Source organism: Diabrotica virgifera, chromosome 9 (assembly GCF_917563875.1).
Source record: "Diabrotica virgifera virgifera chromosome 9, PGI_DIABVI_V3a".
Lineage (NCBI taxonomy): Eukaryota > Metazoa > Arthropoda > Insecta > Coleoptera > Chrysomelidae > Diabrotica > Diabrotica virgifera.
In genome coordinates this window covers 64583173-64608134 of record NC_065451.1, presented here as the reverse complement: position 1 = coordinate 64608134, position 24962 = coordinate 64583173, and the positions used below count along the sequence as shown (strand labels likewise).

Genomic DNA, 24962 nt, shown 5'->3' with positions numbered 1-24962 from the left:
AATTGTTTGGAATTATTTTTAATTTAAACAGTAATGTTGGAATTATTTTTTATTTGATTTAATTTTTTTAGAACAAATTTTATCTTTTCTAATTCATTTTTATATAATTAATTGTATTTTATTTCATTTTTATAGAACTAATTTTTATTTTAATACCTATTACCTCCAAAAAATTTTAAAGAAAATATGGTTTCAAAGATATTATTTGGAAAATACGAAATATCTTATTTTACATAAAATACGTAATTTTTTCTCCAGTTTAAATTGAATTCAACACACGTTCCCTCAACAGACGAATGAATACTAAACTTTAAACTTTAACCAAATACAAATAGAGGTATAGCACTTCTTTTTTGATGGGGAAAAAGCATTGAGCTCGTAATTTATATACTATAAGAAGTTTTCACTTCTGCCGGCACCCCCATGAGTGCTTTAAATTTTTTTCTCAACTTTTTTAGTACAGTTTTATTACATAAGAGTTAATATTCACAAAAAAGAATAAAACAATCATTTTTTTTTTCAAATATATTCATAATCATGAGAGAAATAACATATAGTAAATTTTTCCTTACCTGGACTAATAATTTGGCCAGGTACTGTAAAACAAATATTACACTTATAAGGTTTTTCAACCTCAAATGGTTTTTCAAACAACCTCCTCCACTAAACTGTTTAAAACAAACTTCCCACTTTTAAGGTTTTTTTTCAGTGTGTAAATCTCAAATGTCTTTTCAAATGATGTATTCGAATAAACTGCTTAAAACAAATTTCACACTTGTAAGATTTTTCTCCAGTGTGAGTCATCATATTATATGTGCTTTCAAGTTACTTGCTGTAATAAACTGCTTAAAACAAACTTTACACTTTTAAGGTTTTTCCCAGTGTGTAAATCTCAAATGTCTTTTCAAATGATCTATTCGAATAAACTGTTTAAAACAAATTTCACACTTGTGATGATTTTCTCCAGTGTGCACTCTCAAATGTTTTTTCAACTGTCTTGTTTCACGAAAGTGCTTAAAGCAAATTTTACACTTGTAAGGTTTTTCCCCAGTGTGCACTCTCAAATGTATTTTCAAAGAATTTTTTGCAGAAAATTGCTTAAAACAAACTTCGCACTTGTAAGGTTTTTCCCCAGTGTGCACTCTGAAATGTGTTTTCAAATGACCTGCCGTAATAAATTGCTTAAAACAAATTTCACACTTGTGAAGATTTACTACTGTGTGCACACTCAAATGTTTTTTCAACTGTGTTGTTTCACGAAAGTGCTTAAAGCAAATTTTACACTTGTAAGGTTTTTCCCCAGTGTGCACTCTCAAATGTATTTTCAAAGAATTTGTTGCAGAAAATTGCTTAAAACAAACTTCGCACTTGTAAGGTTTTTCCCCAGTGTGCACTCTGAAATGAGTTTTCAAATGACCTGCCGTAATAAATTGCTTAAAACAAATTTCACATTTGTAGGGTTTGTCTCCACTGTGAACTCTCAAATGTGTTTTCAAATTACATGCCGTAATAAATTGCTTCAAACAAATTTCACATTTGTATGGTTTGTCTCCAGTGTGAACTCTCAAATGTGTTTTCAAATTGCCTGCTTCACGAAAGTGCTTAAAACAAATTTCACATTTATATGGTTTTTCCCCAGTGTGCACTCTCAAATGTGCTTTCAACTTACTTGGTGTAATAAACTGCTTAAAACAAATTTCACACTTGTAAGGTGTTTCTCCAGTGTGCACTCTTAAATGTGCTTTCAAATTACCTGCCGTAATAAATTGCTTCAAACAAATTTCACATTTGTAGAGTTTGTCTTCAGTGTGTATTCTCGAATGTGTTTTCAAACTACTTGCTTGGGTAAACTGCTTAGAACAAATTTCGCACTTGTAAGATGTTTGTCCAATCGCAACTTTCACATTTTCATTCAATGTTTTTTCTTCAGCTTGTGGACTCACATAATTTCTTTCGTAAAATGAATGTTCACTAGTTGGTGTCTCCATAACTTCCATTTTGTTTTCGTTTTGGAGATAACCTAAAATACAAACTAACTATAATATACTGAACGGCAAAAAAGTGGCCACATTATAAATTTCCTAAAATAAGAATTGATTTTAAGTTTTATGCACTGTTTCATATTGCGTCTCAATTTAAATATTTATTGCGATCATGTATGCTTGATTTTGACAATTTGTGACTTAGTTTTGACGTTTATGTTGTTGTCTTCTGTAGTCGCTGTTTATCTTCCAGTTGAAAACATTTAATCAAACAGTAATTTAGCTTTTCAAACGTGGATTTTGACTAAGTGAATAATTAAGATATGCTGTTATCTACAGTAGATGTTGCTCGAATTATTGCATTGCTACAAGAGGGAAGAAGTCAAGTTTATGTAGGTATTCTTTGCGTCAAGATATAAGAAATCTGGCCTGGCGCTGGTGGGATGTCCCTACCGATTTAGTATCATAATAAATAGTTGACATTACTAATCCCTCAATTGTCTTCGCGACGGGTGGCAATAGTTTTGGAACAGCTACTAGGGCCGTACTTTATATTATTAACAGAACTGACTCGTTACCTATCAATGCAAATAAATTATTAAAATTAAAATTTCTAGACAATGTATTAAAAATTTTGTTTACTGTAGACGAATTCGTTTAGTCATCTGAAATTAACTTGCTTGGAATCAATTACAAATTATCACAAACAATTTTTATGTCCAATGCGCTCATTACGTGAATTTTATGGAGTTAGATTATAATGTGTTTTATATCGTTTTCACTTTAAACAAAATGGACTTCCGATAATGCAGCTTTCTATCTTTAAATAAAAAAATTAAAGAATCATTAGAAAGAGCATTAGTTAAAGATAAGATATACCTCTAATTATTATTCTATAGCTTTACACATAATTCTCGTGCTTACAGGTATTTAGGTAAAATTAAGTATCATTTATTTATCCAGAAAACATACATTATGGAACATTATGAAAGGGGGGCAAACATATTTAAGTTTGACATTTGCACGTTCAGGCAGTTATTTTCTTGCATTTAGATAGAAGGTTAGATCGCGAGTATTCAAGTAAAATGTCTGAAGTCGGTGAAGCTAGTGCTAAGTGTAAAACACGTGTACATTTATCTGATGATGCCAAAGAAATTATTAGGAATGTTTATCAAACTGTGAAAGAAGATAATCCAAATCCAGAAGACGGTAAATTCCTCATCAAGACAACATCTCGACTGACAAGGATGCCATATACAACAGTGTGGAAAATTGTTACGAATAGAATTCAACCTCGTAAAAAGCGGAGTGACTTTTCTACACATAAAGCAGTAAATGAAAAAGACGCTGAGGTAATTAGAAGAGCAATTTACAATTTCTATTCAAAGAACCTAGTTCCAACGCTTAGTATGATCTACGATCAACTTGTTAAAGACTATTCCATTACGTATTCGCCTTCAACTTTATCAAGATTTTTGAATCACATTGGTTTTCGATACAAGAAAATTAATAAGCGATCATCAATAATGGATTCTCCTCGTCTAATTAAATGGAGAAATGAATACTTGGATGCTATATCTAAATTTAGAGATGAAGGAAGACCGATATTTTATCCAGATGAAACATGGTTCGATACCCACGATACTGCGCAAAAAGGTTGGACAGACGATTCTATTAAATGTGCACCCAATTATCCAATTAATAGAGGTCAGCGAATAATTATTCTGAACATTGGATCTAAAAATGGCTGGCTTGGAGGAGAAAGTTTTTTACTATCGGCAAAAAACATTAAAGATTCAAAGCTGGACTACCATGAAAATATGACGAGTAGCTTGTTTAAGGAATGGTTTGAAAAGAAGGTGTTGCCAAATTTGCCTCCAAAAAGTGTAATTGTAATGGATAACGCAACGTATCACAGCGAACAAATTAGAAAAATCCCCAGTGTAGGTTCGACAAAAAAACAGATATCTGATTTTTTGTATGACAATGATTTGTACTTTGAAGAAACATATACAAAAAAAGAAATGTTGGAAGTTCTTCACACAAAAGTGTTTGAGAAACAATTTGTTATAGACGAATTAGCCAAACGTGATGGTCATACTGTATTGCGATTACCTCCTTACTACTGTGTCTTCAACCCCATTGAATTAATCTGGAGCCAACTTAAGGAAAGCTTACGGCGAAACAACTGCTGTCCCAAATTTAGTAGCGAATCGGTGTCACATGTTGTAGAAGAAATAAAAAAGATTTCCCCAACACTGGCAAAATTGTGTTTCATAGTGACATAGAGTTGTAATTTGTATTTATTTTTTTCCGTCTAAACTTCAAATTTTATGATATTTTATGTTATTTTCTATGTTATTTTTTATTATGCTATCTTTTTAATTCTGATTTTTGCTACCACTCTTTTAATCTTTTATTGTAATGATCATTAATTTCCTTAATTTCTTTAATTTGTTCATTTCTCTTATTTCATTGTACATAATAATATACCTATAACTACATAGATATAAATACGTAATAAATATAATGATATGATATTTAAATTTATATTTATTATTCCAACCCCATTAAAATATTATATCTACTTGAAGACTTGAATTTTTTTTTGTTAAGGGGATGGGTACGAACTTTCGGCTTTAAGCCGTTACGTTATTACCGAGGGTCGAAAGTCCGTGAAAACTTCTATAATGTTTATTTTAATTAGTTACAGGGGTGAAAAACTAAGAGAAAATTTAGTGTGATTTTTAATTTCAAATATCTCATTCAAAAGAAACTTTTAATTCATTCCAAGGGACTTTCGGCCCTCGGTAATAAAGTAATTTTTCATTCTGCGTTTAAATTTTTCAAAAATACTTACATATTAGTTTTCTCAGGATTCGAAAAAAATGATTACATTTAAAACACATTGAAAATTTTGTGACAGGCGTCAAAATTTTGCATTTGTTCCTTTCCCCTTAATTTTAGCGAATCCGCTCCTGGAGGGTTTGTTGTTTGTTATTATGATACTAAACCGGTAGGGACATCCCACCAGCGCCATAGTCCAGAGAAATAAGATTTTTCTCGTGACACATCCCCCTCCAGGCCGAAATCAAATTTTTTGAGTAGTATGGACATCTATATTATTAACCTATATGTTTCCTGCAGCTGATTTTGATGATATACATAGTTATAAACAAATGAAGATCAAAAAACGCTAAATTTTCGCTTTTTTCGTCTATTACCAAAAAGTTAAGCACTTTAAACAAATTTAAGTGTAAGAAACTCATAAATCGTATAAAAAACTTCAATATGGCGTTCGCTGAATATGTCCATCCTTATTGGTTGCTTAAAAAATTGCAAAATAAATCATAAATTTTGAGTTTTTAAAAATATTCATAACTTATGTAAAAATTAACTTAGAACCTTCTTATTACACGGAATGCTGATACTTCTTGTACTTAAATTATATTTTAAATTTCAAAGCAATTGGTCAAATAGTTTAAAAGTTATTTAATTTGTTTATCCCAAATTCATTTTTTTTTGCAACACTACAAGTCAGAAAATTATGAGGCTACAATCATACTTCGGACAGTTTATGAAAGAAGAACATTTATACTATTACCATTATTAAAAATAAATGACAAAAAATAATTTTAAACAGTGTAAAATTATTTTGAAAAAACATGTCGATTTTTTGCTTACTTATAAACAATTAGAATAACTTTTTAACCGTTACCTGTAGAAAAATTATTTTTTCATATTTAGAAAGACTGAATTTTTATACACATTTAGAAAGAAAAACAACTGTCCTAGGACAATTAGGGACAAAGTTAGCCCCCCCATTTATTTAATTCACATGTTTTTGCAAAATAATTTTGCAATATTTATAATTATTTTTTGTAATTTTTTTTTAATTAAATTAATACTGTAAATTTCTTTCTTCCATAAACTATCCAAAGTATTACTGTAGCTTCATCATTTTCTGACTTACAGTGTTGCAAAAAAAATAAATTTGGGATAAACAAATTAAATAACTTTTAAACTATTTGACCAATTTCTTCGAAATTTAGGGTATGAATTAAGCACCATAAGTCTCAGCATTCCGCGTAATAAGAAGGTTCTAAGTTAATTTTTACATAAGTTATAAATATTTATAAAAACTCAAAATTTATGATTTATTTTGCAATTTTCTAAGCAACCAATAAGGATAGACATATTAAGCAAACGCCATATTGAAGTTTTTTATACCGTTTATGAGTTTTTTACTCTCAAATTTGTTTAAAATGACTATTTTCTTAGTAATAGACGAAAAAAGCGAAATTTTACCGTTTTTTGATCTTCATTTGTTTATACCTATGTATATCATCAAAATCGGCTGCAGGAAATATATAGGTTATTATTATACACGTCCATATTACTCAAACAATTTGGTTTCGGCCTGGAGGGGGTTGTGTCACCAACAGGCTATTTTTTTCCTTATTTCTCTGAACTACCAGGCCAGATTTCTTATATCTTGACGCAAAGAATACCCGAAACTTTAGCAATTCCGAGAACTACAGTACGGGAGTTATCCATCGCTTTATAGACTGGTACATACTCAAGTTGACCTGATTCCGATCGTAGAAGACTTACCTCGCGAAAGGTTATTCTTTTTTTTTTGTAATGGAACTTTTAAGAAATCGCCATTTAACTGCAATTGTTGCAAGAAACCGTCTGCACGATGTTCGAAAAGTTAATGTAAGTGAAAAAAGGGTTAGAAGACGTGTTAATGAAAGAGGACTGATGGCAAGAAAACCGGCTATTGTTCCCGAATTACAACCCAGACATTGTATAAATCAATTAATTTTTATTCGATATCATCAACACTGGGATATACAGGATTGGAACCGAATTCTCTTTACTGATGAATCGCGGTTCTGTTTGAAGTCTCGCGATGAAAGAGAGAGGGTTTAGAGATGGAGTAATGAAAGATATGCCCACTTAAGCTTGTATGTCCCAGAGAGGAAAGTTTGGCGGTGGTGGTGTCATGGTTTGAGTTGGAATCTCAATTGAAGCTCGAACTGAACTTATTTTAATTAATGGTCTTCTGAATGCTCACCGGTATATAGAGAATGTTTTGACAGAAGCAGTAGCTTCTGCTTTAGTCCCCAATAAATGAACCATTTGGTCCATTTATTGGGGACAATTTCGTGTTTATGCATGATAATGCACCGCCGAATACTGCAAGAATCGCGACAAATTACTTTAGGGAAGTAGGAATTAATACTCTAGAATGGCCAGCCTGCAGCCCTGATCAGAACATCATCGTACATCTTTGGGATGAACTTCATCGTAAGGTTAGAAGTCAACCAGGTCAGCCAGAAAGTCTTGCAGAACTTCAAAGCATGCTTCTTGAAGAATATGAACGTATTCCTCAAATTTTCATTAAACATTTGTTCCGTTGCCTTCCAAGTCGTATGCAAACGGTTATTGATGTTTTGGGACCTATTAAAGATTAGACAATTTTGTTTAATGAAATGAGTGAAAATGATTTCGACCACGAGTCTGTTAATTAATCTGTTAATTAATCTGTTAACCGAGGTACAGTAGTACCAAGCGGCGCCGCCTGGAGAACACTCCCAATAATGCGTCGCAGATTATTTTAATGAAACGTGGTCATTTGTTCTCTAAAACCGAGTAAGGTATAATAAAAAACAAAATAATCGTTTCATTTTGATTCAATTCGAGTCTCTTGCAATCCCCTGACACCTGGTGCTTCGGAATCTATCCCTTGTCAAAGAGGCTTTACAAGAAGACTGAATTGCACCATAACGAAACGAAGAATAACTGCAGATATTAAAATATTTGCAGCGGAGTGTGGTTGGACTGTCCCCTAACGGGGAATGATAAAATGAGTGAAAATAATTTATTTTAAAAATTATTATTTATTTCATTATATTATATTATTTATTTATTATTTTATAAAATTATTTTCACTCATTTCGTCATTCCCCGTTAGAGGACAGTCTAACCACACTCCGCTGCAAATATTTTAATATCTGCAGTTATTCTTCGTTTCGTTATGATGCAATTCAGTATTCTTGTAAAGCCTCTTTGACAAGGGATAGATTCCGAAACACCAGGTGTCAGGGGATGGCAAGAGACTCGAATTGAATCAAAACGAAGCGATTATTTTGTTTTTTAATTTTGTTTAAGTTCTCTCGTAATTTTTATTGTTTGTAATTCGTTTTGATATTACACTATTTTCTTTTCTAGCCTTCTAATTAAATAAACTATGCTAACGAATCAAGCAGTAACGGTCGTTTTTCATTTTAAAATTGAAAGATGTTGAGTATTGGGACCGTGCAAGTTCGGAAAAGCGACACCTATTTCTACACTCTGAACTTTTATTCGCATTTTTAATTATATTGGCCAATCATATGGTCCTGGTTACTGGATAATTGTCAAGGCCATAGTCCAAAAAAAAATAATAAGAAGAAAAAATAAGATTTAGGTTGTGTAATTCAAAAGTAAACAATTGTATGTAGTAAATAAAATTAGTTATTAAAATGCAGTATTGCAAGCAAAATACAATTAATTAAATTTACCTTTATATAATAATTGCATATCATATCAATATTGTGAAGCAATATATAATTTTTCTTCTTAAATGACAATAGGTATGAAATGTACGTCAATTTGACAATTTCAGTTGACAATATGAATTATTTAAGAAAGTTGCAATATTTCTCCGCTATTCGCGCACGATCGTTTCGCGTATCCCTTCCAAGTACTTGCACACCGCGAATACAATATGAAACGGTGCATAAAACTTCCAATAAACTTTTATTTTCGAAAATTTATAGGGTGGCCACTTTTTTTGCCGGTCATTGTATAAATATTTAGGAATAAGGGAAAATGAATACAAAGACAAGGGAATTCGACAATCAAATTATAAGCATAATAAAATTTGAGGCAGAAGAAGTTGTTGAAACTTTATTAAATAATCTAAATTCTAATCTTTGCTTTATTACGCCCCTAAAATTATGTCACATTTAATACACGATTTTGGCCTTCTTAAAAAATTAATCTCAAAAAAAATGACAGTGATTATTTCATTCATAGGAGATTCTGACCAATAGAAAGCTACAGAAATAAACATTAAACTGATTATTTTTTAATGGTTTTAACTTCCAATCGTATAGTAAGATATTTGATCACGTGTTTAATTCTGTCCAATCAGATTAAAATTATACTGAGAATTATCTACTGTAGAAAATTCCCGACAGAATTTTTTTGTTTACCAATTTCCTAGTTTTGACAACTGTCACATTTAAGAAAATATCCATAATATACGTATTAAAAAATAATCTTACGAATATCACACGACAGTAAGAATAAGTAAGAAAATAATGCTTCATTTTTACTCAAATTTGTTGTCATTGGGCAATAGCCACTCGAGCCCTGCGGGCTCTCTTTTCTATTGCCAGACAACAAATTTTCGAAAAACTGTCGCATTATTTTCAGTTTATTCTCACTCTCTTGTGATATTATACCCGAAAATTTTTGATAATGTCCCGTCGTCAAGTATATTACGTCAGATGCCCTTCGTTGCTACGTTCAGTGACATTAATGACAATTAATGTTTTAAAAATGATAAAAGTGATGACTTTCAACCGTCAAATATTTATAACAACTGTGTGTTTAATTGTACTAATTTGTACTTACATAAATAAATTACAATAAAATTTTTATTTTGAACAGTTTTATTCATGAAATAATCACAACAAATTGCACTCGATCTCTAAAATTAATATAGAATATTTTGCCCTCGTGACACTTTTGACATAATTTCACTCCCCTTCGGGTCGTGAAATTAAAACTGTCAAAGTGTCACTCGGGAAAAATTCAATAATTTTAGAGCTCTTGTGCTATTACTACTGATAATTCCTAAAAAAATATTTGTCAATATTACACATATTCAAAAAACGATAGCTTTTTACATTATAATAGTTCATAATTAAGTCCCAATTAATATTTGGGACTTTTTTTGTACAACAGATTAATTCTCGCTGTGTCTGGCCTACAAGCTAAACTTAGCTTTAGTGAGTGTAGTTTTTTTTAAATAAACCAATTAGGAAAAAGAAGTCATTTATTCTTCAACCAAGAGACGGAGAAAACGGTTTGGGATTTAAAACCAAAGCGGTACTTCTTCATTTGGCCTACATCGAGCCGGATTTTTGACCAGCATAAAGCCTATGGAAGGTTCTTCAAGAATATTCGCCGACACAACAGCAAAAGGATATCATACTGGGTGAGATCATTTCACTTATATACCCTTTGTTTCATTATTCTATTTGGCTATCAGTTATTCAAAGACATTAAAATCATTAAATTCTGTGATTCAAAGACATTTTCGAGTTCCAATATCTTTAATAAAAATGGATGAGTTCAAAAAATACAGAAAAATTGATAAGTCTTCTCTTACTCGTATGTATAACTGGTTTATAGCCAATAAAGACGTAGAATTAGATGTTACCCAGTTTGAGACGCGATTAAGTAGATTTCATATAATATTTCATGATTATAAAAAAGCACAAAATGAAATCGAATTCCTTGTATCAGATACAGACAAAGAAGAAAAAGATAGAGAGCTAATAGAAAATAAATATTTCAAACTTGTAAGCGATTTGACCGCTTGTATTAATAAATTAAAAGCTGCACCTTCTCAGATAAGATCCAGTTCATCTAGTGAGGGTTCTTATAGTGCTCCAATAGCAGTTCGTCTTCCGGACATAAAAATTTCACCATTCTCCGGTCATATTAGACACTTTCAATCGTTCATTGAGCTCTTCGATGCGCTCATAGTGAAAAATGAGACATTAACAGATGTCTAAAAACGTGTGTACTTAAAGAGTTATTTAAAAGGTGAAAGCCTTCAACTTATAGATTCATTACCGATAATTAATGAAAATTTTGTAATTGCGTTAAATATTTTAAAGAAGAGATACGAAAACAAATTCGCCATAATAAGTTCTTATTTGCAAGCAATTTTTGATTGTAATAATATTTTTAAATGTAAGTAAGACACATTAAGAGAATTAATCACTACAATTAAAAAAAATATTTTGTCACTAAAAAATTTGAATTTAACTTCCAAAAATTTATTTGACTTAACGCTTATATTCATTCTAAAAAAGAAGTTAGATTTTCAATCGGCTAAGGCATATGAATCTAAGAGGAATCACGGTAAAATACCTACTTAAAATAGTTTTTTTAAATTCTTAGAAAAACGTGCAGTAATTCTGGAAAATGTTCTAAAACTGCCAGAAAAAATTTCTCATCTCATTCGACAGTGCATGAGTTAACTTCAAATCACCAATTTCAATTAATTTGTACCTACTGTAACAAGGTGGGCCATAAAATTTACACTTGCTCTGAGTTTAAAGATATACCTCATTCCGCCAAATTGCAATTTATTAGGGCAAAAAATTTATGTATAAATTGTTTTGGTAAACACAATTTAAAAGAGTGCAAATCCTCTAAAAAATGTTCTTTTTGCTCAAAGTCACACAATTCGTTAATGCACATAAAAATGGGCGAAAATCAATATTCTCCTCCAATTACTAGTAATAGGAGTCATTCACATTCTCTATATAATAATGGTTCAAATTCTCAACCTAATGGCTACGCAGGTAACCATAGCTCTCTAATCTCATCTAATAGTTCTTATTTAGATAATACTGCTCATGTTCAAAATGGTAATAATTTATCTTCTCATCTCGATAGTAATTCAAATCTCCAAACCCTTGCCAAACAGAGTAATAAAAAAATATAACTTATTTTACTTTTGAGTAGACTATTTTTGGGCTCTCAAGTGTAGTTAATCGGGATTGCAATCCAGCAGAATTTTCAATCCAACTGGATTTTTGCAAGATTGGCCTGAATCCAGCTGGATCTAGCAAAATGTGGAATCAAAATAAAAACACGATTTTAATGTTTTTTTTTGTCTGTATGCTAAATTTCTAAACAATAGAAACTTGAATTACTTAGTTTTTTAAAAGTGATAACTTAAAAACATAGGCCTTACCTACTTCGCACATACATATAGCCAGTTGTGGAGAAAGCCCTTCCGGCCTCTGTGCTGGTCAGTTTTAAGGTCATCAAAATCATCAAATAGTCACAGACCATTGACAAATGATCGATTTTCACTCCTTCGGTCTTATAAACCGCCATTTCCTTTTCCAAAATCTTTTCGCAATCTTTTTGAGAACTAGTTTTTTTATATACGTGTCTACTTAAGTTGGAAACATATGGGAAACTTTTTTGTTGTGCATTTTACGAAAAAAAGTTATTCTTTATAAAAAGTTCTGCATGCTCTAAAACCTAAGATTCAATCAACAGATATCAAATTTTCTCAATATTATACGAGGTATGTCAAAAAATATGAACTTCGTTCAAGAGTAAAGTACCTTTATTTCTCTCAATATCGAAAATTCTTATTATGAAAAGTTGTTTGGAAATATAAACTAAGATCAAATATGCAATTACATGCTTCTAATTAGAAAAAAATATTTTCCAAATTTTTCTCAAATTTATTGATACTAACTTCGTTTTTATTTATTACACATACGATAACTCTTTTATTATTACTTTTACGAAAAAAAGGTATTCTTTATAAAAAGCTCTGTATGTCCTAACACCGAAGATGCAACCATCAGATATTACATTTTAATAATTTTATACGAGGTATGTCAAAAAATATGAAAACGGTTATTAAAAAAGTTGTTTAGAATTAAAAACTATGTTTCAATATGCAATAACATCCTTCTAATTGAAATATTGTGAAATATAAAGGTACTATAATCTTGAGCGAATTTCATATTTTTTGACACACCTCGTATAAAATTAATAAAAGTTGATATATCATGGTTGTGTCTTAGATTTTAGACCATGCAAAGCTTTTTATGAAGAATAACTTTTTTTCGTAAAATGAATAATAAACGAATTATCATATTTGTAATAATTAAAAACGATGTAGGGTATCCATAAATTTGAGAATTTTTTTTTTATCTAGAAGCATGTAATTGCATATTTGATCTTAGTTTTTGATTCCAAACAACTTTTTATTATAAGAATTTTCGATATTGAGAGAAATAAAGGTACTTTAGCCTTGACCGAAATTCATATTTTTTGACATACCTCGTATAATATTGAGACAATTTGATATCTGATGATTGAATCTTAGGTTTCGGGGCATGCAGAACTTTTTATAAGGAATAACTTTTTTTCGTAAAATTAATAATAAAAAAGTTTCCCATATGTTTCCAACTTAAGTAGACACGCTGTAGATGTTTTCTCTTTCTGTTTTCAATTCAATCTCAAGTTCTTGTTTCAAAGTAAAATTCAGGGGCTTCGGATTAGATAGCTCATCTTCTTCCATTATCTTTTGTAGTGGTTCTACAGCTACTTGTTTATTTATATGAATCAACAAATTTTTCATCTCTTGTTGCATTGCATTCTTTTTCGGCATGGGGAAGTAACCAGGATTGTTTAGTCCTTCGTCATACTTTTTTTGATTTTGTAAATACACTAATGTACCTGTAATCTCATAGAGTCGCCGTTCTGTGATTCTGTTGTGTAGTGCTTCTGATAGATCGGCATTAAGGCTAGAGTCCTGGCTATTTAGTTTGTCTAAGACAAATTACATGGTTGTGTCGGCCGTTATCAAAGTGGACTCTATTCTGCAAAGAGCTTCTACAGCCGGTTAAAAGTGGCGATTAACTCATTGATTATTGACCACTCGCCAGTATAGAATTTTATCGCAGAATCAATGTATATCAACGCTTTATAGATTCAAACTTTTAAGATATAGAAACTTTCCAGCATACTGAGCTACTGCCAGCGCGATAGAATGGCAAGTTGCCGACTCACGGCTTTGAATAAAGAGGCTAATTGAGACATTAAATAACTTATTTCGAATTTGACATGTTTGCGGATCCACGCTGCTGGATCCAGAACGGTTTGCTGGATCCAGAGCGTGAAAAAAGCGCTGGATCCAGCTGGGTTGCTAGATGCTGGATCCAGCAATTGCAATCTCTAGTAGTTAACTGAAATGTACAAAATTAATCCAAAATTTATAAGTCCAAAGTGGTTAATTCGTTTATTATGTATATGTTACAGTTCAAGTTGACTATTCCTAGTTCTAGTCAACTCAAACGGCTGGTTTTTGGTAAAAGTTTATTATAAAAAATATAAAATGAAGATTTTTATTCAACATTTACTATGGTTTGTTTTTAAACCAAGAGGAGTGATTCAAATTTACTGCGCAGTAATACTTGTTTGTAATTGGTCCAACCGCAGGTAAGTTTACTCCACTGATATAAAATTTTGACACTAGTGACATTTATCACATTTTGACACGATTAACATTTCATAGGTTAATTAAGTTATTAAATTAATTAAATCAAGAAGTAGACATATTCGGCGGGCTCGACATGGTCATGAGCCAGTCAATGTCAACGTTGTGACCGCCAACCTGACCAGATCGAGCTGGCCAAATTGCATAAAGCAAGGCCAATAACCAAGCAAGCAAGCAATTAAGTTATATCAGCGATTTTTTGTGTTTTCTGTTATTAATTTAATTTTTAGATTTTTAGTCTGCTTTTATATAAGTAAAAAGCAGTTATTTTTAGAACTCTTTAGTGACGTATTAATATAACATAATATTTATGGATTACCATTGAGGGATGACATGATCAACTAAAAAAGAAGATGTATTTGGTTATTTTTCTAGTGACTTTCTTGGGTCTGAATCCGTCTTTTTAGTTTACTCCTCCTGATTAAAAAATAAACTATGGTAAAAGTAGACTCTAACTAGAAAAAGTATACTCTTCCCAATGCCATTTAGTGAGAGTTGATTCACACAAACAACCGGCTCTAAAAATGAAATGTTACTGGATATCATGTGGGTTCTCTTCTCTTTAACTTGTTTATTAATGATATTTCTGAGGTAATAAAAGTTTGTCAGTTTTTGCTATTTGCCGATGACCTTAAGCTATATTTCACAAAGTTTCAAATCTGTCTGATTGTCTAAAGGCTGTATGACACTATGCATTTTCTTGTATCATTTCTAATATCGTTTCTGATATCGTTTCTTGTATACATTTTCTTGTATCATTTCTTGTACGTACATTTGTGCCCTGTATGACACTATGCAAGTTCTTGTATCGAAAATTGTATGAAATTCGGCACGTGATTGGTCGAAATTTTGTTTGTCACCCTGTGTCACGTTATGGTAGTACTGCATCTACAGACACAGCTGATTTTAAATATTTTATAAAATTTATAAACTTTTATATAATTAACATTTTAATGTTAACCAGAATTTTACGTTGACTGAGGTTGATTATGTGTGTTTTTATTTTGTTTTGATATTTGTGCTAAAATATTTGCATTAGAATTATCTTCAGTTTGATCCAAATTAGGAACTATTGTATTTTCGTCTATTAAAAAATTATGCACCATGAAACCTAAATTTATAGTTTGAACTTTACTAGGAGCTAAATATATGGTTATTAGTAGAACAGTAGTCCATACCAAACGGTATATTAAGTATCAATAAAAGATTTATAAATAATACCTACAAAAACACAAATAAATTCATCAATACATTATCCCATTTTCATTTCAGCCGCCATTATGAGTAAGTAATTATGACATTTTAGATGTTTTACCAGCAGGTTTTACGTTTTTGCTCTTTGCGCAGAAATTGGCGCAGTTCTTGTACAATAATCTGTGCCTGACACAAATTCTTGTATCGTTTCTGATATCGTTTCTTGTATCTGTGTATGACACTATGCATTTTTTTGACATATCAGAAACGATATTAGAAATGATACAAGAAAATGTATAGTGTCATACAGCCTTAAGGATCCAGGAAGACTTGACTTCTCTATAAAATTGGTCTCTTTCCAATTGTCTCCAGTTAAATAAAGATAAGTGTTTTGTTATATCCTTTAGCAAATCTAAAAATAATGTTGTGTTTGACTATCACATTAATACAAGCGTTCTATCAAGAGTGACTGAAATAAAAGATTTGGGGGTGTTATTTGACAGTTACTTGTCATTTATCCCACACAATAACAATTTGTTTTGTTCTGTTTTTTTATTTCCACGGGACAAGCCCAATAAAGTTACAATTGTTTACAAATTTTGGAACAATTTAGTATACTAAATATAAGTCATATATATATAACACATAAAATATAATAGTTAAAATAGAGTTAACATAAATAATATAAATTACATACAAAACAAATTAGAAACAGACTGGTAAAGGTGGACATAACAAAACAATTAAGAGGCAATATTAATTTGTTGTAAGTTGCGTATAAATTGGTTGGGTGTGGAACTAAAATTAAGCCTCTCGGTATTTTGATTTGCTAGACGTAACATTCTAGTTATAGGTTCATTGAGGCCATAATTACATCGATGAAATGGTACATGAATTTGTCAATTAAAGCATACCGTAATCTAGGTTTTATCACAAGAAACTCTCGAGATCTTTCCGTACCTACATATAGAATTTTATATCTTACTTTCGTCCGTAACATCCTGTCTTATGCTTCTATAGTATGGTCACCATACTATTTTAACCATATTTACACCCTTGAAAAAATTCAAAATAAGTTTCTCCGGATTTGTGCTTATAGATTAAACTTAAAGAACATGTCTTTGGTGGAATTAAGGTCAAGGCTAAATATCAGTTCCTTAGAAGACTACAGAACTAAATGTGATTTAATTTTTCTCTGTAAACTACTTGATCATACTACCGACTGTTCTGATTTATTAAGTCTTATCAACTTTAGATGTAGCACTAGAATTCTTAGAGACATGCCCGTATTTTCTATAAAACACTATCACACTAACTATGGCAAATTCTCTGACTAACAGGATTCAGACACTGGGAAATGACTTTAGTCAATCTTATGATCTGGTGGATACAAGATTTGTAAGATTTAAGCACTGCCTGACTGAGTATGTAAGGAATCGAAGATGAGTGACCTTTACCTTGGAGTCTTCATTTTATTTGATTTTAATTGTCAGAGATTTTCATTTTAATAATATTCTCAGGAAATTTAATTTACTTAGGCATTCTGCACACGAAGTGTATCGTCATAGACGCGTATAAGTTTTGTCATGCAGTGACGATTCCTTTACGCCTTAAAATCCGCAAACGATTCGATTTGCATGCGGCATGCCATCGTCTTGTTTTAAGGTTTTCCATGCTTTTACAGTAGTTGCAAAGATGTTAAGTGATGAAAAAGACTTACTTTGTTAAATTATCTTCGGCACCGCAAAAAAAGAAACAGAGGAAATTTTGGGTGCATCCTTATATTTACAAAAACTACAACAGAAGGTTATTTATTGCCGCCAAAGAGTTGTCTAAAGATGACTCTAAATTCCACACATTTTTCTGGAGTACTCTTGTTTGGGTATTATTATATAAACACTGATAATTTTCAATCAGTTGGACAAATTTTAATATTTGATCCGCCATTCTCATAAAATTCTGTCAAAAAAGGTGTTCTAACACTCAAGCGTACTAAAAGCGACTGACATCGTTGTACGCCTGGCGACTTGAAGCTTGTCTGCGTTGACGATTCCACGCCGCTTACGCTTCATGTCCAGTATTCCATAAAGATACAAGTAAGCAGCACTTGTTATGGTTAGAATACTTTATTTTTGTTGATTAATTATTTACATGGGAAATAAGCCACAATTAAAATGAAAAAATAATGGTGTCACTTCAGTATGTGGTCTACTGTCTAATATGTGGTCTACGGCAATTTAGCTGATTCGGCATGCTGTCTACCTACAAAAACAAATTAGAGAAACTATTACAAACATTACTATTTTATTATTACTAACAGCTTCACTGTTCAATTGGTAATTATACCAAGAGTCTACATTCTACCACATCCAATACTATTTTAATATTAAATATCATGCAACCGCAGTAAATATCAGTTTTTGCCTGAAAGGAGGAAGACCTAACCCTTCGGTCCAAACCCAACTTACGGGTATTAGAGTGAGAGAACCGCAGGGCAGGAGGTATTTGACCGCTGCGCGCAATCACAACCCACCCTTTTTATTATCACTAAATGGTCTTTTCAGCGTTTTAAATTAACACTCAAGGCCCATTTCGTTGATTCAAGTTTATATAGGCAACCCAAATTACACGCCGCTAATCCTCGGTTCGGGATTTAGACAGAATAACACGTGAAGTGTGAAGTTAAGCACAAGTATGACAAGTATACGTTTGTTCAACAGCTTGCTCAATGAGAAGAAGATCTGTCAACCTAGAATATTTGACAAAATTTTGATTAAGTTTTAAGTTAAATTACATAATGTTAATTGCCAAAAATAATTAGGAACATACTTTATTTATTTACTTTTTACATGTACATGTAAGATTTAGCTGTTAATAATCATTTCTGCCTTAAATTAAAATTCAAAAGTGAGGTTAACCATGCCTTCAGAACTGTGTTCAAAATGTAAATATTCCATTGAAGGTGAAGATAAACCCTTATACTGTGACTGCTGCCGTGTAGTGTTTCACTTGTCAGAGGGTTGCTCAGGCCTCTCTAGCTCAGAAACAAGGGCTGTGGTTCTACAAAAAAGAAACCTTCTCTATCTTTGTGTTGAGTGTCGTAATGCATTTAAATCGGCGCCCATGGTGGTCAGGATTGTCCAGGAACTTCAACAAGAGGTGGTTAGTCTTAAAAAGGAGATTCAGGAGCTAAAATCTTCCCCAACACTAAATACTGATGCAGTTTTTGAGGAGCTAGAAGACAGGAGCCGGAGAGCCAAAAATATTATTATATATAATGTACCTGAAAACCATTCAAATGATTCTAACATCCGTGCTGAACATGATAGAAATGAGGTACGTGGTGTTCTCAATAAAATTGGTGTAACCAACAGCACCTTTAAAGCCTTTCGTCTTGGTCGACTAGCGGATAAAACAAGACCTCTTAAAGTCGCATTCAATGATTCAGCCCTTGTTATGTCCTGTTTAAAACAACGCAGAGCCTTAATGGGTTCAAAGCTGCGTATTGGAGCTGATCTTACCCTATTGCAACGTGAGAAAGTGAAGGTAGTTTATCAGGAATTGGAACACAGGAAAACACAGGGTGAAACGGATTTGATGATCAAATACTTTAATGGGGTGCCAAGAATCGTCAAGAAATTCAATAATTCAAAAAACGATCGTTGAGATTATATTTTCAGAATGCTGGGGGTATGTGCACCAAACTTCCGAATTTCAGACAGGCTGTGCTTCTTTCTAGTTACGATATTATTGTTATCATTGAAACATGGCTTACTTCTAAAATCTTAGATGCTGAATTGGGTTTGGGTGACTTTAATGTGTTTAGGCATGATAGAGACACTCAAACTAGTTCGAAGACTCGTGGTGGTGGTGTCCTTATTGCCATCCATAAGCGTCTTCGTTCAATGATGGTTAAGCCCATCGATTCCTCTGTGGAACATGTGTTTGCACAGGTAATGTGTTCTACTAAAAAGTTAATCATTGGTGCTGTGTACTTTCCTCCGCGGTCATCTGGGTCATTATATGAGGAGCATTCCACATGTATGTTGAACTTAGCAGATAGATTCAGTGACTGTGAGTTTTGTATTTGTGGTGACTACAACCTACCTGAGGCATCCTGGTATAATCTCAATGATGGTGTAACAGTTGAGTGTCCGCAACACTATTCAGCAAATATTATTTGTACTTGTTACAATTTTCTTAATATGTCACAAGTAAATACTTTGCCTAACCTTAATGATACATTTTTAGATCTAGTTTTCTGTACGCAGAGGGATGCAGTTGTGTCGATTTCTACTGATATTCTATTGAATACTTCTCAGCATCATTCAGCTTATACTATATTGTTACCAGCAGCTAATTTAAATTTGTTTCTTAAATATGATGTCTTTTATCATGATTTTAAAAAATGTAATTATCAGGTTTTAAATGAACATTTAGCATCAATTCCTTGGAATGAGGTATTAGATGTATCACATATTAATTGCTGCATAGATAATTTTTACCATGTTTTATATGACGCCATCAGTATGTTTGTTCCTGTCAATCGGTTTAAATCATTGAACTTTCCTGTTTGGTTCTCACGAGAATTGATTGAACTTGTCATACAGAAAAAAATAGCTCACCGGAATTTTAAAGCATCAGGCAACTCATATGAGGAATTTTCAGTGCTAAGGGAAAGATGTAAATCATTACAAGCAGTATGTTATAAAAACTATTTAGAGAATATTCAAGCAAATCTTTCAAGCAATCCCCGCTCTTTTTGGAGACATGTTAATGCTACACGTGGGTCTAACACTTATCCTAATGTGATGTCTAATGAAGGTGGGGATGTAATAGCTCAGTGTGGTGAGGAGATAGTCAATCTATTTGCCAATTATTTTTCGGGTACATATAATGATAGTGAGTATAATTTACCTAACTTTGAATTAGACTACAGTGTTGATATCCAAACTCTGGAATTTAGTCTGACTGATGTTTTTGAGGGAATTATGAGTTTAAAAACTACATATTCTTCAGGGCCTGATGGTATACCTGCAGCACTTATTAAGAACTGTGTGTTTTCCCTTTGTAACCCTTTACAACAAATTTTTAATTTATCATTATCATCATCTATATTTCCACATTATTGGAAAAATAGTTTTCTTACACCTATCCATAAATCTGGCAATCACGAGTGTGTAAATAATTATAGAGGTATAACTATTCAATCAGCAATCCCAAAACTTCTAGATAAATTGGTATCGATGGGTCTTACCTGGGCTTGCCGAAACATAATTGTTGATGAGCAACATGGTTTTTCTAACGGAAAGTCAACTGTAACAAACCTTGTCAACTACCAACAATACTTGTTGGGTGCATTTGAGAATAAGATTCAGGTCGACAGCATTTATACTGATTTCTCAAAGGCATTTGACAGGGTTAATCATAACCTGTTGGTTCATAAACTTCGTGCATCTGGCTTTGGTGAACCCATTGTTAATTGGATTAAAAACTTTTTGATGGGTCGTACACAACAAGTTCGTATCAACAATTATGTTTCTAAAGAATTCCATTGTTGTTCTGGTGTCCCACAAGGGTCTCATTGTGGTCCCTTGCTCTTTAACTTGTTCGTTAACAATATTGGTAAGGCTATCAAAAACTCACACTTTCTACTATTTGCTGATGATCTTAAGTTATTTCGTTACATACAGGATATATCAGATAAAGATCTCCTGCAAGATGATGTTAAGAGGATCGGAACGTATTTTCGGCTGCAATGCTATTCAAATGGGGATTCATTTTTTTCAAATCCTGAGAAAACTAATAAGTATTTTTGAAAAATTTAAACGCAGAATGAAAGATTACGTTATTAGCGAGGGCCGAAAGTCCCTGAGAACTTCTACAATGTTTATTTTAATAAGTTACAGGGGTGAAATAACTAAGAGAAAATTTAGTGTGATTTTTAAATTCAAATATCTCATTCAAAATAAACTTTTTATTTATTCTAAGGGACTTTCGGCCCTCGGTAATAATTTAGTCTTTCATTCTGCGTTTAAATTTTTCAAAAATATTTATTGGTTTTTTCAGGATTTGAAAAAAATGAACACAATGCCGTGGTAATATTTTCCAAATCTGTCTTTGTCTTACAACGCACTCAACCGAATATAATATTGTCAGCATATATTGTCAGTCAGACACTGACAATCAGTGACAATTTTAAATATTTGACATTGCATCGGGAATATTTTGAGAAATTTATTAAATATTATTGATAGTGTATTTGATAAATAATTGATTTAAGACGTGAACTTAATAAAAAGTTATTTATTGTGTATTATTTGTGAAAGATCCAAGCAGAGAATACATCAGATATATCCTGTGATCCAAGTATTTTGTTGTTAGAGATGTTCAAAATTGTAAGCGTTCCAAAATAACAACATATTATTAAAAAATCACTTTAACACTTTTCCTCTTTTCTCAATTGATTATTAGTTTTTGTTGTACAAATAAATTATTACAATCACTGAAAACATAGTTAGTGAAAAAATTATCACATTTATTAACTGAATTAATAATTTGCATTTATAAAAATAACAGTTATCCAAGAACATTCAAAAGCCATCTCTTTAAATTAATTATGACATTTTCAAGTAGAATGACATTCTAGTAATGTTTACATATCCACACCAGTGTGAATTTTACTACACGTAATTTGCCGTGTAAAGACAGAAAAAGTAGGGATACACGTAAAATATTTGCGAATTATGTACCCATAGCCTTAATAATATATGTTTATGGTCGAAACAAAATGGTTTAAGCCTAAACCCGACTAAATGTTCTTGTATTTCATTTGGTCGTATAAATAATCTAACAGCTAATAGATATGTTCTTAATGATGTACTCTTGAATTCAGTTACTGAGATTAAAGATTTGGGTGTATTATTGGATTGTGCATTGACATTTAGAAGCCATTATCTTAAAATTAAGGAAACAGGATTTCGCAATCTTGGGTTTATTTATCGCAACAGTCATGATCTCTCACCTACTGTATTCAAATTACTGTACTGCTCTCTAGTGCCCTCAGGACTTGAATACTGCTCTGTTGTTTGGTCTCCGTTTCATCAAGTCTACATTGATGGATTGGAGAGCGTTCAGCGGAAGTTTCTAAGATCTTTGGCTTATAAAGCACATACTAATATAAGAAATACTGAGAATTTTGTCATAGATTATTCTGGAATAATGTCTCAATTTAACATTACTACACTGAAGAACCGCAGGTTGAGAGCTGATATGTTGTTTTTATTTAAACTTCTAAACAATGATATTAATTGTCCCTCGTTGTTAGATAATGTGTACTTCAATACAATTCATAGAACTCGACACACTGCACTCTTTCATATTCCTTTTCATAGAACTGAGTATTCTCGTCATTTTCCCTTGTCGAGAATGCTCAGTTTTTGCAATGACATGAAACTTGACCCATTCTGTCTAGGCATTAATGACTTCAAGAGGCAACTTGAGAATTTAATTAGTTAAATATGTGATATTTTTCATTTTCTAACTGTGATTTGATATATGTACTGTGTTATTTTACAAATTTTATTGGTTAATTGTCTTATATTCATTGTTTTTTATACATGATCTTACTTATTCTATTTTTTTTTGTTTTTGTATTTTGTAAATGGTTCTACCGTAGAAATAAATAAATAAATAAAAATAAATAAAGTAAAGTAAAGTATAAATATAAATAATAAATAAAAAGTTTGTAATAGTTTCTCTAATTTGTTTTTGTACGTAGACCGCATGCCGAATCAGCTAAACTGCCGTAGATCGCATATTAGATGGTCAACCGCATACCAAACTAGAAACTCTGCCGTAGACCGCATACCGAAGTAGCACCAAAATAATTTTATTAGTAGTAAGTTTTTTAGTTTACTTTTGTAAAAAATTTTTATTTTTGTTATTTGTAAAAATGGGGACATCCCGTAATAAATAAATAAATAAATATATATGTTTACATTGTGATAAGTAGTTGAAACGGTTAAAACAAAGAGATGCACACTCATCAAAAAAGCATGTAAGATTATACTCTTATAATCTACATTTACCGAATCGATCCAGGAATAGTCAACCCAATCTAGTAAGCCTTGATTATATTTTTTTCGCGATCTACTTTTACTAACAAAGGTTAGGAACGGTCTACTTCAACTAGTTACACTTTTCAAATCAACTCTTGCTGCAACTTTTAGTTGGAGTCGACTCAAACTAGGAACAGTCAACTCTAACTGAGAATCAACTTGAACTGTAGCATAATATATATTATTATGTATAATTATCTTTTACTTTGTTTTTCTCAACTAAACCTTTTTATCACTTATAACCCTTAGTTTCCAATCCCCTCATTTGTAATAAAAAAATATATAATTACCATTTTCAATAGGAATTATATCCGGCTTATCCTCCTCTTCTAACTTGATGTCTTCAATATAAAATGCCTTAGTTTGTGAGTCTATAGAATTCGCATCATCAAAATTACTGTGTGTATCATTATTCGGAGAACATGACTCTAATAATTCATCCTTTACTTCAGTTTTAACAGAATAAGAAACTTCAACATCATGGACATCAATATTTTCTACTTTGATTTCACATTCTTCTTTTGGAAAATTAATAATTGATTCTTGTTTCACTTCCATTTAAATTTCCTTTCAACTTCAAGAAAAGTAGAAAAGATAATTTTATTTAAAACATAAACAATTTTAATCCTAATCACAGCATAAAGAACAAGAACAAAGAAATTTGTCAAAAAAAATGTTATTTGATTTCAAACTTCAAAGTCAAATGTCATTTGACTTATGACATTTGACTTTGACAGCACATCCAGCGAAAATCGAAGGCATGGCAAGAACTCAGAAATCATTCGATTAGTTGAAACTTGGCAACATCTATTGGTAGACCGATTAATTCTGACAGTTCTCATTTGTTTTTAAATAATTTTCACTGTATTTACAGAGAAACTGAAATATTTTACAATATTTCGTGCTCCAAATTATAAAGAACATTAAAAGGTATGTTATTAAGATGATTTTAGTTCAATATAATATATTTTTATATAAACTTGCGTGCATATAGAAAGCCGTGCACTTAAAAAATTTGTCATTTTTAATGTCTTATATTTCCTAAATCTGTTGGCAGATTTAAGTGATTTTTTTAATATGTTATAGCCTAATTCTTTAACAATACCGCTGTAATAATATTTTTGCTAACCATTTAAATTTTATGGTGTACCGGGCATTTATAAAATACTGAAATTAAAACCCAACTATAGACTCCAGTTTTCTTAACATTCTGTTTTTTTGATTAATTCGCTTATGTTTAACAACTAGATTTGTTCTTTATCAATTCAGGGTGTTTCTAAATAA

The 24962-nt window shown here is 31.5% G+C and overlaps 1 protein-coding gene across 3 annotated transcripts; it reads right to left on the bottom strand.

Moving 5' to 3' along the window:
* Positions 1 to 505: 505 nt before the first annotated feature.
* Positions 506 to 24352, bottom strand: LOC126891915 (zinc finger protein 664-like). 3 transcript variants are annotated; one of them, XM_050661261.1, is made up of 3 exons: positions 23969 to 24352; positions 1418 to 2020; positions 506 to 1165 (listed from the first exon to the last, which is right to left on the bottom strand). In XM_050661261.1, exons 1-3 carry the CDS (start codon positions 24234 to 24236, stop codon positions 867 to 869), a joined length of 1170 nt encoding a protein of 389 aa, XP_050517218.1. In that variant the 5' UTR covers positions 24237 to 24352; the 3' UTR covers positions 506 to 866. The 3 variants fall into 3 exon arrangements, with proteins under 3 accessions (XP_050517218.1, XP_050517217.1, XP_050517219.1); XM_050661260.1 differs by having other exon boundaries at positions 506 to 2020; XM_050661262.1 differs by lacking the exons at positions 506 to 1165; positions 1418 to 2020 and adding an exon at positions 17666 to 17820 and having other exon boundaries at positions 23969 to 24348.
* Between the last annotated feature and the right edge of the window lie 610 nt (positions 24353 to 24962).

What these genes read in the sequence shown, in the direction of transcription:
- LOC126891915 (XM_050661260.1), bottom strand. Translation starts at nt 24,236, where the DNA reads ATGGAAGTGAAACAAGAATCAATTATTAATTTTCCAAAAGAAGAATGT. An exon ending in TATAATTCCTATTGAAAATG is followed by an intron (nt 2,021 to 23,968) that starts GTAATTATATAT and finishes TTTGTATTTTAG; the next exon opens with GTTATCTCCAAAACGAAAAC.